Below are 15,959 nucleotides of genomic sequence, written 5' to 3' on the forward strand. Positions count from 1 at the left end.
AGGAAAAAAAGACTACTTGTATGGTTTTGTTAGCAGCCAATCACCGCAAGCACTCTTTGATTTAATGCAACGTTTGACTGGCCCACTGTCACAGTAGCTACAACCCAAACATATCTGTGCTGAAGTCCAGTGTATTTGACAGAGTTAGCAGTTCAGCATGCTGAAATGCATTCACCTGATAGGTATCAAATGATGTAGAAAAGTACTGTATCGGTAACAGTATTACTTCATAGGTACTGGTGTTGTAATTTCTTAGATGATACCCAGCCCTACTCTTACCAGTGTGTAGAACAGTGTTAATGTGGCCGCACTTCCATTACACAAATTATAAGGAGGTTATTATAAAGATTCAGCCAAGTGGAAAATACATGAACATCTAACTAGTCTCGCCACCAGACAATCAGAGATCTCCGCCTTCTGATAGTCTGGGGACACTCCTTTCTAAAGTGTGTTTAACACACCGGCAAAAACGGCCGGCAACAAAGCAACGCCTCTTGCATTTTTGAAAAGGACATGCCCTCCCGGAAATGTGCGCTCCCCCTTTTTTCATCTGCAAGGACACAAACACACAGAGAGCTTGAAAACGGATGCCGAGAGATTTAACTCCGTTTTATCAAACGTGTGCTCAGTCCACAAGATTGTGGAAATGAAGGACTTACAGCGACTTGAGCCATTTTGTACCGCTACACGTGTTTCTAGTCGGACTATGTTTACGAGCACAAGAGTTCAGCGAGCCACCGAAAGACCGCCCTGCGGATTTACTATTGGTTCTGCAACGTAGAGAGTTTTTTTAAACTCTGAAATTGTATCCGCCCATCTAAACACAAAATCAGGGAGAAAGTCATCAGTCTTTAGTTAAGCAAAGCGTCTAAAGACTGACTTGTGAGTCTACATCTAACAGCATTATTTATTACAGTGTCATCAGCATATGGGCAGAACTACAATTAAATAGGCCAATGGTATAGAGCTGTGCTTCATGTTAGTTAGGAGTGGCTATTGTATGTCAAGTTAACTAATTATAAACCAGCAGGACTGGAAAATATACTTAAAAGAAGCAGGCATATACTAGAGTACCTGTTACTCATTACCAGCTAAAAATATAAAGGCAACAATTGCAACTCATATGAAGTGAAACTCAATTTTTTTCAGTGATTTAGTAAATTTAAAATTTGTAATAAAAATGTTGTAAAATCTGAGACTTGAAGAAGTGGCTAAAGAACAAGACAGACACGTGTGCAGCATTTATAAATCTTATTATTCAACAATATTCACATTACAACATCAACACTGCTCTGCTAGTGACAGGTTCTAATAATCCCAATATATTGTATAGTTACTTTGTAATACATTATCGAGAGGCACTTCCAGTAAGTCTGGCAATAGAGGAGCTACAGTATTGTGTCTAAATTACAAAACAGTAAAAATAAATATTTTTTCTAAAAGTTTTTTGTTATAATATACTTTTTAATCTGTACAGTATATATTTTTTTTTATACAAAGTCAAACAATATCTAGAAATAAAATGTCATATTTCACTTAAACAAATACTGGTGAATCACACAATTTCCCCATCCTGTAGGTATTGCTACATGTGTTAAGTGCAAGATACTGGAGAGAAGAAAATAATTGAGTCTGTGAAGTGCCTGCTACAGAAAATAAAAACATACCAGTCTTGTTTGTCTTGCTTTAAAGGTGGTGGAAAAAAAGAAAGTTTGTTTTGGTTTCCTTTGTGACAAACAAGGAAAGCTGATAAATGTAGCATTCAAACAATGTACATACATGTGAAAATGGTATGGCACAGGAGCAGAGCCCCCTTTTAAAATGGCTGAAACAACAAACAATACAAAAAGGAATGTTTTTGGTTCAGACCATCAAAAGAAACTACAAGGGCTTCAGTCTGAGAACAGAACGGTCGCTCAGGTCCACTGTAGTGCTACTGCTGCCTATTGACACGGCAGTGAAGTAATAACAGACAGCAAAGACGTGTGGACAACGCCGTGAGCTCCGGTCTGTTATATCAATGCTAAGATGGTTCTTATGTTGCTTTAACCTGTCCTGTCCTCACATGAGAAGTGTTACAAAGGATAAGCATATCCAGACATCCTCGTCCAGGTTCTGGATAACACTGACAAATAAGAAGATGCAAGAAACATGCTCCTTTAAGGGCTCATTTTGTGCAAATCACAAAAAAACACAGAGTTCAAAAAGTGTCTTTGGTTTGCACAAGTTAATCCAGTGTGCAGCAACCCCCTTCCTCTCATCGTCACTTAAAAGAAACCACTGTTACTGGCTTTGACAAATGGACATAATGAAGCTGAAGACCCTGTACTTTTGTTGCTTTAGTGGTGAAATTTATGAATGCAATTGCCTGCTACAAACCACTGGGCCATGTTGCCAAGAAGACTCAGACCAAAACAAAACAGATGACATGAGCTTTCATGCTTTTGTGACCAAGAATCTTTACCTAGGATGAAAATACAGAATTCATAGAGCCAGCAGGTAGTTATTATATTACCAGGGACCAAAAGAAGGGGAATCTAATGAACTTTGAGAGCAACTTAAACACCCTCTGAAAATCTTGTTTTTGCTGACCTCCAGTGATTTAACTTTTCACCTTGCTACAGGGATGTACTTGCCTGGGTCCAGACCTTTAAACCCGCGCACTTCACCGAGTTCGAGTTGACTTATTCCTCTGACACAGCGGTTTCTCGGTTAAAATAAAAAACTACCAATGAGCACCACGGTGGGACTTGATTAGCCAATCAGGACCACGGGTGGGACTAATGTTGTCAGGCTTTTGTCGAGCAGTGTGCCAAGACCAATAAGGAGTTATACCAACAATGAAAAGCGCTAGAGACAAGATAGACGCTGCTATGGAGGCTGTTTGTCTTTACAATATCGACCGACATTGGAGTTAGTTTTACTGCGCTTCTAAAACCCCAGCAAAACAGGTATTTAGGCATGGCTATGCCAAAATGACGTAAGATTCAGACGGATATGTGGGTCTCTAGTGATCAGCTGGGGAAAATCATATCAACCTCCTTTACGAAAATCAGTCAGAGTGGACATAATATCAGACTGAGGACGGAAATGGAATTTAACAAGCTCACAATTCTGTCTGATATCTGGCAACGGATGTACAGAACAGTAGGGCTTTCCTATCGGCACTTTTGGACATGCCAAGTCAGATCAAGCTCCGTTGATTTGTGTTTTCATTACCAGTTAAAACGTGCTTATTTGTGGCGAGTGATGCGCAAGATGGACCATCTTGTTGAGCCAAAGCACGCCTGACCACCTTAAAGCTAGTTGCGGTGATGACAGATGGATTTTGTCAGGATTTTAGCAGGCAGGAGATGGGCATCCGGCGTACGTTCATGCAGTGCAGAGGGAAAATTCAAAAACTCTGACAACAGTACAAGAAAGTTGTTGAACACAGGAACACAAGCGTGGCAGACAGAAGAACGTTCTGTTGGTTCACAAGCACAAGTGTGTCATCAGTATAAGATACCTTCAAGCGGGTAGCTCTATTGTATGGAGACGTAAATCTGCAGCGCTGAGCTGACGTGCTGAGTCAAACCAAGTCAAGCCAGGCCAGCAAGTGTATTCTGGGGTGTGTCATTACACAGTGACATTACTATTACCACTACTAGGTGTGGTTACAGGTGCAACAAAGAAAACATCTCCCATGACACTGATGCAGCATCTGGTCGGAGGTGAAACCACTGCTTTCAAACTGGTGTTAAGTCACTGTAAACTGGATCCATACCAGCAGTCCAACATGTCTTAGGCCCATTTACTAAACCACTTACATTTAACAATACAAGTGACCTTTGTGACAATGCGTGTTTCACAAGTTTGGATGTATTTCATCGGCTGTTCCAGGCATGCATTGGTTGCTATTCATTTATCACAACATGAAAATCTATAAGCACGCTCTTGAAACTTGTTTGAGTACTTAAATCCCCCCAACGTTCTCAAGTAATGCAGTGCAGAGTTTTTAAATTTATCTTCACTTAAATTGCAAAACGACACAAATTAATCCAGACAAATGATCACTGAGATGGGCTGTGCTAATATATTTTTATACTTAAGAAAAATGGATGAAAACCCTGGTTTGAATTCAAGAAGCAAAGAACTTGCAGAAACACTGGTATGGTCCTTTCATTTTGCTGCAAAAAGAACTGAAACCTATTCTTAAAAGACTGAAGCAAACAACCAGCTGACCGCCCCCTTACAATATGTCTCACAAAACCCCCTAAATGGCTACACACAGCTTGGATTGTTCACGGCAAAAATAGCGACCCCATAGTCTATCACAGCTTTGATTAAGTCTCTTTGATTGCTGCACTGTAGTGTACACAGTTAGTGAGGCAGGCTGGAAGGGGAAATCAGAGGAGGGAAGCATCTATTTTGACCAACTGGATCCCTAGTGAGCTTTGTATTCTCGGATCCCATACAATTCGAGAAAATAAAGAAAAGGGAGTATGAGATGCTACAAATCCAAACACAGAGATGGAGTATGGGATGGTACAAAGGTGAGAAAAGTGTTTGAGAGAAAATCCATTGCAATGCACATTAGATTGCAAGTGAGGCATCAATATACTGTACGGTGCGTTGGGTATTTACAGTGCATGGAGCTCAAGCTCATTCATGTGTGCTCAAACGCCTGTTGTGTACAGGCGGCTTGCTGAGCTTTTTACAGTCTTGCTTATTTTTAGAATAGCTGAAGGTTGAAAGCTACGTTGCTGTACAAAGCTTAGAAAATGCTCAACTAAAAGACCCCAGTCAATGCTGTAGTGACCCACAGACGTGCAGATCAGTCATGTATCAGCTGGTGTTTATAGATCGCTGCTACTGGTAGACTTATCATGACAAGCCAACGCAAGGAGAGACTATTGGAAGACATTTGGTCCAGGAGGGGACTTGGATAAATCACACTGCATCCAACATTTGTGTTGGCAGGTAAAGCCCAGTTCAGACCACAAATTCGCAATGAAACAAGTTGAAACTTGCAATGCGCTGATCTACATCACTCTGACACCTGCTAGTTTACACCATGGATGTATAAGGAGAACTGGATACAGTGCTGGAGGTGGGACTCCATTCATTCCTATAAAAGCTGCTCAGTGGCACATGAAGAACATAAAAATGTTCAACTGCTGTGTGTAAAATTACCCGGATGATCAGCAACTCTTTGGCATCATTGGGCCATACAGCAAGAGTGGAAAACAAGTCTTTTTGTGCCCTACAGCATCACGTGACGGACTCAGAAGTTTGTAATTCCACTGTTTACCACTACAAAAAATAGCTTCAAAGCCAAGATGGTGACGAGATGGTGATTCGTCTTGGTAGCAAAGACCTTCTGTGCCTCCGTTCTAACTTCTGGCTTTTCAGGCTTTTGTTGTAGTTGGATGTAATTTGCAGTGTCTCAAAATATGAATGAGGATAGTGATAGAGTGACACTTGCTACTGTTGCATTTCTAGTAGTGATGAAATGGCAGGAACATTAAAAAACCAAGAGGGTCGAGAATTGGAGCTATCCATTGGTGCTGCAACAGGAGATCTTGTATTTTTTTCATTGTTCCCAAGAAAAACAGGTCAAATTCAACAATGTTATACAGAACAGGCTGCTCCTCAAATAAATCGATGAGGTGATCCTTTCCTTACTCCGTCTAAAACTCTGCCATTTTGACCACCTGAAAATCTGTAACTGACTTGACCAGCTGATCTTGCTACAAGCTGATTGGCGGTTGAAAACTGGTGACGGGTCTTAAGGTGCAAAACCAGCCACTGGCGACTTGAGAAGCTGAGTCACAGGAAACACCGTCAGCCAACTTGAGTCAATCTGAGATGGGCCAGGTCACATTGCTAAAATGGTTTTGTCCTGTCATAAATGTTTGGTCTGAGCTGGGGTTTAGAAACATAATGTTTCAGGGATCTCTTTGCTTTTTCTTTTTTATGGTCCCGAGCAACATAATCTTCTTTCATTACGTACTTATCCAGTGCTTCCGATCTAATTTTCACCAGCGCGGGAGGGTTGTTTCGCTTTTAATTAATTCCTTTGCAGTTTGTAAAGAGACAGTTTTTCAAAATAAAGGTTAACTATTTAAATATCTGCAATAGTTTCCATTAAAATCTCTGAAACCACAAACAAAACCAGATATCTTGGCGTAGTCATGGGCCTTAGTTTTAAAAACCACTTTAGGGCAGCCTATGAGCACCTTAAGAATATATCAAGAATTAAACAACGTATGTCTCAGCAGCATTCACTTTTTAAACATCATATACCTGGAGCAAACTTACGGAAAACTGCTCCAACTCTTTGTTATTTTGAATCAGAGCTTCAGACTTTTCTGTTTGCTGCTTTCATTGTCATCTTCCATTTTATTTTACTCTTAAATCCTATTTTAATGTGTCTTTTTATATTGCCTTGTATTTCCTTAATGCCTTTTATGTCTTGTGTAAAGCACTTATTGTTGAAAGGTGCTTTACAAATAAACTTGCCTTAGCTCTCCTCTCAACTAGAACTGAAACACAAACAATAAGCTCAGGCTTTGGTTAGCACAGACTTTCTTTTTCCTAGCAGTAAAAACAAGCTCAACCACTGCATCCTTTTGTAAGTACATGGAATAAGCATTCAAGGGCATTACGTTGCACAGTTTAGCTCTCCTCTGCACAATGGGCGTTTTGATAACAGTGCAATGGATACAGCTGAGGATTTAGACAGTATTAACATTAGCAAAACTCTAATTGAGTTAAGAAATTGGGTCACAGTAGGGCAAGTTCAGCCAGTAAAAACGTAGACAGTGTCTGCAAACAAACCTGTTAAACAGATTGCTTAGTTTCCTTTTCCTGGTAATGTTTTTCTCTTGTGATCGGCCCTCACCCAAGAACTCACCAGCACGTGAGACTGAATCTAAGTAGGCATTTTGTGTCACCTTGTTCACCTCAGCTACTCATTCAGGAAGGAAATTCTGCAACCACAAATTTCCCATACCTGCTACAAAACTGAAGCAAAATTACTTATCAATGCTGCTTAAATGCCTCTGACAACTAGTGCCGCTGCAGATATAACTACACACTGCCGACTTTGACTTACCTATCAAAGTCCACCTCTACTCTTGAGCCTGCCTTAAGTCTCAGGCAGCTTCTCAAAAAAGTGCTATCAAAATCTAAGAAGGTCCTTCACTTGTATTAAAATGTGTCACTGTTCACTTTGCAATTTTGACATAAAGTACTTGCTACAGATTGGTACCCTCAGTGAGGACACAAAGCCGCCTTCAGTCTCTGGTTCTGTTCGCCTGTTCCTTTCCCAGTGCCTTTCCCTTCAAATACACTCTACCGTATTGCACACTTTGGATATGTGGATCATCACATGATTGATGATCCACATAATGATGATGAATCCGACCGAACTGGCTCATCTTCAAAGAGTTACATCTAGAGGAATCTACTTAAATGTGAAAAAGATCTGAGCCCCACCTGACCCTTCATAAGCAGCTACAAGTCAAGCCAACAGGCTTCTCCCTCTCCTCCTTCCTGTTTCATTACTAAGTCTCATTACTAAGGCTGTTCTCCTTGTTCACATCACCTTCAAATTCATCACCAATCTGAATCTCTGAGGACATCAAAGGGGAGCACAGACACGACCTGTGCAGCCACATGCTAAGTCATTATTAAGGACAATAAATGGAGAAAAAATCCAGAGGTCTGCTGACCTAAGATCAGATATCAGTGGAACTTCCTTTCAATCTATTGCAGAACGCAGACATCATCTTCAATGACAGCTTTTGTCAAAGCACATCTTTCATCTCTCATTCTTAGATCTCTTTTTTATTTGCTCTCATTAAGGATAGACTACATATACAAAATATTTTGATTTCCTTAGTGCAGGTAAAAAATAAAAAAAACCCTGACAGTATCACAGAAGATTAGAGACAGCCGCATTTACAGCTGGGAGCCAAAAATCATATCCAAATTGGAATCATATCCAAAATGCCAAGTAGCGAGTATTTGTTAGAAAGAACACAATTTTGGTTCTTATAGGTCCCTAAATGCCATAAACCTATATTATTGCAAACAATGGCTACATATCTGCTAGGATGTAGCTATCTGCCAGGACCTGTCTATGTGACTACATGCGATACAAGCTAGCATGCATGGCTAACGTCACAACAGTATGACTGACAGACCATGTAATGGACTAGCAAATAGTAAATATTATTTACTTTGTGAATATTTTGAAAGAATAAAGATATTTTTGGTATATGAAGATTTGACCTCTTTTTTTTTCTGTTGTTGTTAACCATTTTGGAATCAATACGCAGAATCAGAGTCGGCAAAAAACACTAGCAGCCTTTGCAACCAATCCTGAAATTGTCTTGACTGGACTTAATTATTAACATCATATATATATTAATTATCATTACACATTTCTGCAGCTGGGACTCTTTTTCTGTTTTTTTGTTTCGTTTTTCTTTTCCTTTTTTTAAAGTCCATGGGTTCCATTACTCAGAAATAGCTGATATCATTTTTTCTTCATAACTTTCTTTGCCTCTTTGTGCAACAACAAAAATGATTGAATGATTTAATCTAATTGAGATTTTTAGACAATTTGTTGTGGGTGCACAGCACCCCCTGGATGGCAATAGGAGCCACAGGGTTTTCTTTCTATGTCTCATTGAAGTAAATCCTCTTGGGTGATTTGAGAGCTGTACGTCAGCTCTGGCTCGAGCCACTATGGCTTACTGGATTACTCCACTTTCTGAAACATTTGGCCTACATACCAGCCTATAAATGATACTGCAAAGAAGAAAGAATTCTTGTCATTAGTGAGTACATTACTGTAAAGAAAACAAGTTGGGAAGTGGCATAGACACAAATGACATTTCCTTAACAAAGCACATTACCTTACCAGTTAGTCTTGTGTCTTGTAAGTTAGTTTGGATGTGATTAACAGTGTGAGCAGCTGCATTGTACAAGAACCAATGGGAGGCTGACACTGAGAGAGCACAAAATAAATAAAATAGAATTGTGATACAGAGTATAACATCGTCAATAACCTTGTTTTCCTTGTGGTACCTTTGTGATCCGCAACAGCATGTCTCTGTGGACATCTGTGAAATAATAGCATCGCAAGCAGCAGAGAAAGAAACTCTTAAAGCAGTGGCAAAGAGAAGGAAACTGCGAGTCCTATTTGATTCTTTTTCTCTACGGGTTTCTGCCTTCCTGAGTTGTGTGGCCTGGAAACGTGTAGGTGTGCTGGACTTACTGAGTAACAAAAGACAGGGAAAAAACATGCTGACAAACATTGTTTTACATGAACAAAACCTTGTTTTGTATGTTTTTCCTTGAGCGAGAATAAAGCTTTTAGAGCAACAGGACCTCTTTGTTTGACTTCCTATCTGTTCTGAGTATGGAATGTGTTTCTACAGTAGCATTGTGGGTGTGTGTGTTTGCGTGTGTGTGTGTGTGTGTGTGTGTGTGTGAGAGAGAGTGTGGCTGTATGGTTGTATACACAATGTACTACAACTGTCCCTTTCTTTCCATCTCCCTCCGAAATCCACCCGTCTAGCCTCAGAGGACACAGCTTTTTCCCTGGCTTTCATCCCATTGTCTTCAAGGAGAGGGGGCTTGTTGCACATCCTCAGCCAGCATGGGAGCACTAAGAAGGGTGGAGCGGGGCTCGTGACAGTGTATTACTCACTGGTGGAGTGAATCTGTGAATTGGCGTGGTATGGCCCGTAGTGCAGGTTGGGCAGTCTGGGTGAGGGCAGGGCAGCAGATTCAGACTAAAACAAACACTACAGCAAAGACAAGTAAAGTCCCAATCATTCTCTTTTTGTTTTTCATCTTCTACTCCTCAGTCACGCCATGTTTTGCTCATCTCACCTCTCTCAGATGAACTGGGCATGCATCATCCCTGTCCTCAAACCCAGTTTTTGTTAGGCACATATTACCCAAAACATCTTCTACAGTGTTGTGTCAAAGTGATGTGCTGGCTACCATATCAAGAGTTTAGTTAGGAAAGAAACAAATATGTTTAGACAACGTTCAGAATCCTGGTTTTAAGCGGAGGTCAAAGCTCATAATATCACTCTGGCTCCTCCTCATTTTCCCCTGAAGGTTCTGATTGCGAAAGGATTTCTTCTTCCTCTATAGCCGGCACCTCTTCCCTTTCATCAAGGCCATCAGTTGAATCATCCTCTTTGCTTGCTTGCTCCTCCTCTTCCTCGTGAATGGCTGTGATTGGATCGGTGGGGCTGCTGATGCACTTCGGGTCCTCTTTCTGAGCCTCCTCCTGGACTTCTGCAGCGATTACTCTTTTCCACATTTCATGGTTTTCCAGAATATGCTGCGTGATCTGGCAAAACACTTTCCTCCTGCTCACCTTTTTGGTTTGTTGCCGCTCTGTCAGACACAAAGTCAAGAGTTAGACACAACCTTGGAAAAGTTGGCCATGACCTTGCTTTCCCAAGACTGAGACTAAAGGATTAATAGCTGCACTGATGTCCGTACATTAGCTTAGCTTAGTTTAGCATCAAGAGTGAACAAGTTATATGTCATTAGTCTCATACATACAAAAACCTTTATGTAAAATCCAAACCTGTTCCTTTCCAAATTAACCACGCCTCAAATCTACACTTGACACTACTGAAACTAAAAAAAACCCCAAACATTAATTATTAAGAGGTTGACATACGGGAGGTGTCAGAACCTGTTGAGGCTTCCTCATCTGCAGTATCCTCCTCTTCCTCTTCTGTGTCTTGTCCCTCCTTCGCCTCTTCTGACTCCGTCTCCCCCTCAGGTGGGTCAACCCAGTGTCCTGGCATAAGAGCAGCAGAGGCGTAGGAGGAGCACAGAGGCCCCACTATGTGAGTGATGAATGACTCCTGTAGTTTAGCAAGCTGTGGAGCAGACCGGTCCATGAATGGGCTGATGGGAAGGCCCAGGCTTGCTTCCTCGTCACCCTAGAAGGGTACAAACATGGCAAATGTGTAAGATGCACAGAGATGATAATATATAGCAATGTTCTGGAAAATGAAACATATATACACATTATATTTTATAATCATACAAGTTGAGTTCTAAGATTGGTCTGGTCCAATCAAGGAGGCCAGAATTAATGGGGCAGGAAGTAGGGCAGGACCCATTAGCCCCCCAACACCTCTGGCCCACATTTATTGAAGTCACAGAATGCTGTATTGGGGCTGGAGTGATCCTATTCCAAGGTGGTCTCTAGTTCTCTCTGCATTTCATTGTTACCAGCTGCGACGACTGGTATTGTTTTCACTTTGTGAGTTTAGCCCCATTTCCACCAAGCAGTACAGTATGGTACAGTACGCATTTTTCTGTTTCCACTGTGAAAAGTTGTGGATGGTACCAATGGAACTGTTCCGTGCTGTCCCCATTTTTGGTCCCCCCTCTGTTGGGGTACCTAGCACACAGATCTGGTACTAAAAGGTGGAGCTGTGAACACTGCAGTCTGTTTATTGGTCAACGGCAGATGGTCACTCTGCTCAGGGCTGAGTTGTGGCTGGTTTTGAGGCTTATGTAACCACTGTTCATACCGTGGTAAGTCTTCAAGGGTTTATATTAATTTCAACTGGATCATGTGAACGGTATATACTCTAATCCTCACTTGGAGGAAAAAAAAGCGTTGTAGGGCATTGTTCCTGTGGGCTCTGGCAACACTAAACCCCTGAGCTTGCCTTAGAAGGACTAAATGCACAAACCAGCTATTCTTAAATATCCCATAGAGAGAGACTCACTGCAGCCTGTTCTGTTTTGTTCAGAAAATGGCGGCATACAACCTTGTTCTGTGGACGATAAACAAGGTGCAGACTTCCATCTGTGTCACCTGTAATAAGGACATACAGTGAGTGCTGGATGGAGCAGTGAGTGACAACAACCCCGCCCACATTTAAGAGTACTGTACATTTAAGAGTAAAGCCAGGGTCTAGGTACCATGTCTGAAGGGTTACTTTTGGTTCCAAAGGTACCATACCGAAAGTGTTTGGTGGAAACAGGGCTCGTCATCATGGCATAATGTGGTCCTGGTGACACATACTGTAGAGGGAACTACCACAGAAGCTGTTTTGACTACTTCTGCGCATGTTTATACATCTGTCTGTCCGTAAACAGATTTTGTCAACACAATAAAGACGCAACCATGCAAGATGCAATCACAAAACTTTACAGGGGTCTATTGAGATCAAAACGTAGGCCAAGTTCAAAGATGGGTGTGGTCTAAGCAAAGGCCCTGGAAGTAGTGTGGTCGGAAGCAAGATAAAGGGCGATTGCCCCCCTCCCCAACTTTATGCCCCTGGCCTACATCCTCTTTTAAGTCATGGATCGTTTTACCGCGACTGGAATGAGCCGATCACAAAACAGTCTCTAGTGTTTTGATTGTATTTTTGTTTTCTTTTTCATGTGTTTCTCCTTACATTTACTGTTTCATTTGTAACTATACTGAGAAAAGTACTACATTACATACATTTAATGATTTATCAAATACATTGATATTGTTTATAACATTTTAATAATTTATCTGGCTTGTACATGCAGGTTAACGCCATATTATAAGTTTCATGTTTTTGTTTTTTAATTCATATACGCTGAATATGCAGCTATAAAGTTCCTCTGGAAAGCACAGACAGTCCCAGATACACTACCTCTGGATACAATCTCTGGAAAGTAGGTCAAGAAGACTAGAAATAGAAAAACATCAATTCAAACTATGCTGAATCAATCATACAAATGAGACTGTTACATGGCCCCACAAGGTCACCACTGATAAATACTGACATAAATATTCTGACTAATTATCTCTGACCTCCACATATGCAGAGACACAACATCCAATATATCAGATGTTTGTAATTGTACTTGTTGAAGGAGCTATTTATATAACAACTGTCTACTGTAAATGGAGGCTGGATTAAGACGAGCTAAAGTGGAGCCATGCTGCTCCTTCCTTGTACTTGGGGTATTTGTTGTTAATGCCTTTTCTATTTTTCTGTTTTGTGCCCAACAAGACAGAGCTATAAATCTGGCAACGGAATCTCATCTTTGGATTTGTTCTGCTGACTGCAGTCCTGGTGGCACTGACCATCTTACACAGCATGAATTGGTTTTCTTAACAGAGTTTGTCGCTCACTTTGGGATGTTTTCCATTATTTTGACATTTGCTGATAATAAACGTGGCGCTGTGTGGCCATGGTTTATGTTTCAGTGTGCGATGAGATGTAGCTTCTGTTGTAACTTCCTATATTGTGGCAGGCATGTAGTGAGCTTTTGTGTTTGTTTTCTGATGTCAGGGCTTTTAAAGCAATTCAGTAGGAGGACAGCGGGGTAAGGGCTGTCATTGCTATGGCAACCTGAAACCTGATTGGCGTCAGTGCACTGCACAAGTGGTTCATGCGATAGGTGTGTGTGTATATGTATAGTAAGTGGAGAGAGAGAGAGACAGAGAGAGAGAGACAGAGAGAGAGAGAGAGAGAGAGAGAGAGAGAGAGAGAGAGAGAGAGAGGGAATTGTTTATCATAACAAGAAGAACATAATATAAATACATTTATGTGTGTGCAATATATACAGTGCAGCACATATACATGTATATGTGTGTGTGCCAGTTCCGTCCTTGTGATCTCCCTGTTTGGCTGTGAATGAGCGTTGTGAAGGATGACTCATTTAGGACATCTGTCTCCCCACTGAAGAGAAAAACATACACACTCACTCTGTCTCTCACTAACTCCACACGTTTGTTACATATGTGAACAAATACTGAGGACAGTAAATATCAAAAGTCTCACATTAGTGCACTTCCACTAAAAACATGCCCTTACTAGACAGGTCATCGTACTGTATCTCCCTGGCTAATCGGATTTTATCTTTATTGACTTCCTCGGCACTAACTGGACTGACCAATCAGAGGCATTCTTAGTTAGGAGCAGGATTTGTTGCCAGGCTTCCACCTACTATAGTCTCTGACAAATTCATGAGGTATCAGGTGACTCTTTTGACTACTCTATTTCTGTTCAGAGGGAACACCAAGTGCCGCACATAAAACACTTGCTGAAGGGTCCTTGAGTCAGAAAGTAAATCACTATCATCTGCAGAGGTGACGCTATGTAGTCTACCCTGACCTTGCTGAGGAGGAAATGAGCAAAAAGATGAATTGCCTCTTGAGAGAAATAGAACATTACAGTTACATCTTCATCCTTAATATCATTTTTAGATATTTTTAGAATCTAATGACAGTTTGTAGGTTGTTTGGTCCCTGTCCATCAAATCCAATCAAGTAACACACACAGAGTCCTGATGAAAGAGAATAATTGAGTTCTTGACCGTTTCAAGGGACGGTGTGTAAGATTTTGGGGGATTTAGTGGCATCTAGTGGTGAGAACTGCAGATTGCAACCAGCTGAAACTTCTCCAGGTTTAACATTCCTTAAGTGTTTGTAATGTTGGCTAATATTAAAGATGTAGTGTGTGGGATTAGTGGCATCTAGCTGTGAGGTTGCAGAATGTGAGCATAGCCTTAATGCAGGCAGGACACGATGTCAAGCTCAGCTCACATCCCAGCTACATCAGCTGATGGAGCAACTGATTGATGGAAGGGAGTCAGCTGATAGATCACATGATTCCTTTCTATGCAACCAATTGGCGAATCTCATTCAGGGCGCCCTATTTAAACTGCTCTGGCCTGCCTACTGTTGCTGCTTCCTCTGCAACCCGCCTCCACTCCAGCTCCTCCTTTTAATGCTGTGTCTGACCTATCAATGTCATTTCTGTTTGTCACTGATGCTGCTCTGTTCTGTTCCCGGGGGGTCTTTGCTGCTGCTCTCCCTGTCTCAGGCTTTCCATGTAGGCGCATGGAAGGGCAGAGAGGTGTGCTCTCTCTGCCTCAGGCTTTCCTCATAAGCATGTGGAGGAGGCTTTCTGCATAGGCCCGAGGAAAGGCAGAGAGGCCCCAGAACACAAAATGGAAATGTTTCTTTGACTAAAGTGTTCCTGGATGAACTGAAACTTCCTGGTGTGCCAAGCGTGTATAAGAACTATGGGGGCCGAGTCAAAACGTGAACTGCCCTTTTTAGAGCCAGTGTTATTTGTCCATTCTTGAATACTGTAGAACAACATGGCAGACGCCGTGGAAGAGGACACACTCCGTATGTGCTGTAGATATAAATGGTTCATTCTAAGGTAACAAAAACATGATTCTTAGTTTTTATCAGTGAGAATTATTCAGCACTTACTGTACTTAGTATAGTGCACTTCCATCTATGTATAAACTTTAAAAGTTAGATTTTGAAGGAGATTTCTTAGCATACTTGTTCGTAGAACTCGTTGACGATCCCCTCCGTCCACTGCAGGTGCAGCTCCTTACACTTCAGCGGTCCATTGACATCAGCCAGCTTGATGCACATCTGGCACACCAGCAATCGATCGTTTTCGTTGGTCCAATCAATACCAGCCACCCCTTCATCGCCCACCTGAAGAGATGTGCACAGGAATGTTTGTGGATTGTAAAGAATTTCCCACTGACTGGTAGTCAGCTTTAGTTTAGGACAATTTAGAAGAAAGAGAAATTACAGGAACAGAACAAATTATTTAAAGGGAGAAGAGAAAAGATCACTAATGATAATAACTTTAGATGGATGACGGATGGTTCCTTTGTTGATCTACAGTTTATTTCATAGTTTTACCTTTGCATTAAACTCTGCAAGAAAGTCAAAGTGCTTTTTGAGGTCGGTGGCCAGGATGGCTTCAATGACCAGGAAGCGGAAGCGCTTGAACTCCACATGTTCAAGATTAGCCAGGAAGTTAAACTCAGGTCGAGACATGAAGAGGTTCCACGCTGCAGCTGCATGGTGATTTTCCAAGACTGAACGATCGTTGTACAGAAGAGCCTACAGCGGAAGACCAAGGGAAGAAAGTGAAAGTCACATTCAAATTTGGTAT

The 15,959-nt window shown here is 41.4% G+C and overlaps 1 protein-coding gene across 1 annotated transcript in view; it reads right to left on the minus strand.

Annotated features, from left to right (window-relative positions):
• Window positions 1-1,262: 1,262 nt before the first annotated feature.
• Window positions 1,263-15,959, minus strand: part of LOC126409044 (cGMP-inhibited 3',5'-cyclic phosphodiesterase 3A-like) — a 79,391-nt gene continuing 64,694 nt past the window's right edge. Inside the window, exons 13-16 of the mRNA XM_050074926.1 lie at window positions 15,704-15,907; window positions 15,329-15,490; window positions 10,703-10,970; window positions 1,263-10,410 (exon numbers count right to left, since the gene is read on the minus strand). Of these exons, the coding sequence (XP_049930883.1) occupies window positions 10,094-10,410; window positions 10,703-10,970; window positions 15,329-15,490; window positions 15,704-15,907 (951 nt within the window). The 3' untranslated portion in view covers window positions 1,263-10,093. The remainder of the gene's footprint in view (window positions 10,411-10,702; window positions 10,971-15,328; window positions 15,491-15,703; window positions 15,908-15,959) is intronic.

Source organism: Epinephelus moara, chromosome 2, assembly GCF_006386435.1.
Source record: "Epinephelus moara isolate mb chromosome 2, YSFRI_EMoa_1.0, whole genome shotgun sequence".
NCBI lineage: Eukaryota > Metazoa > Chordata > Actinopteri > Perciformes > Serranidae > Epinephelus > Epinephelus moara.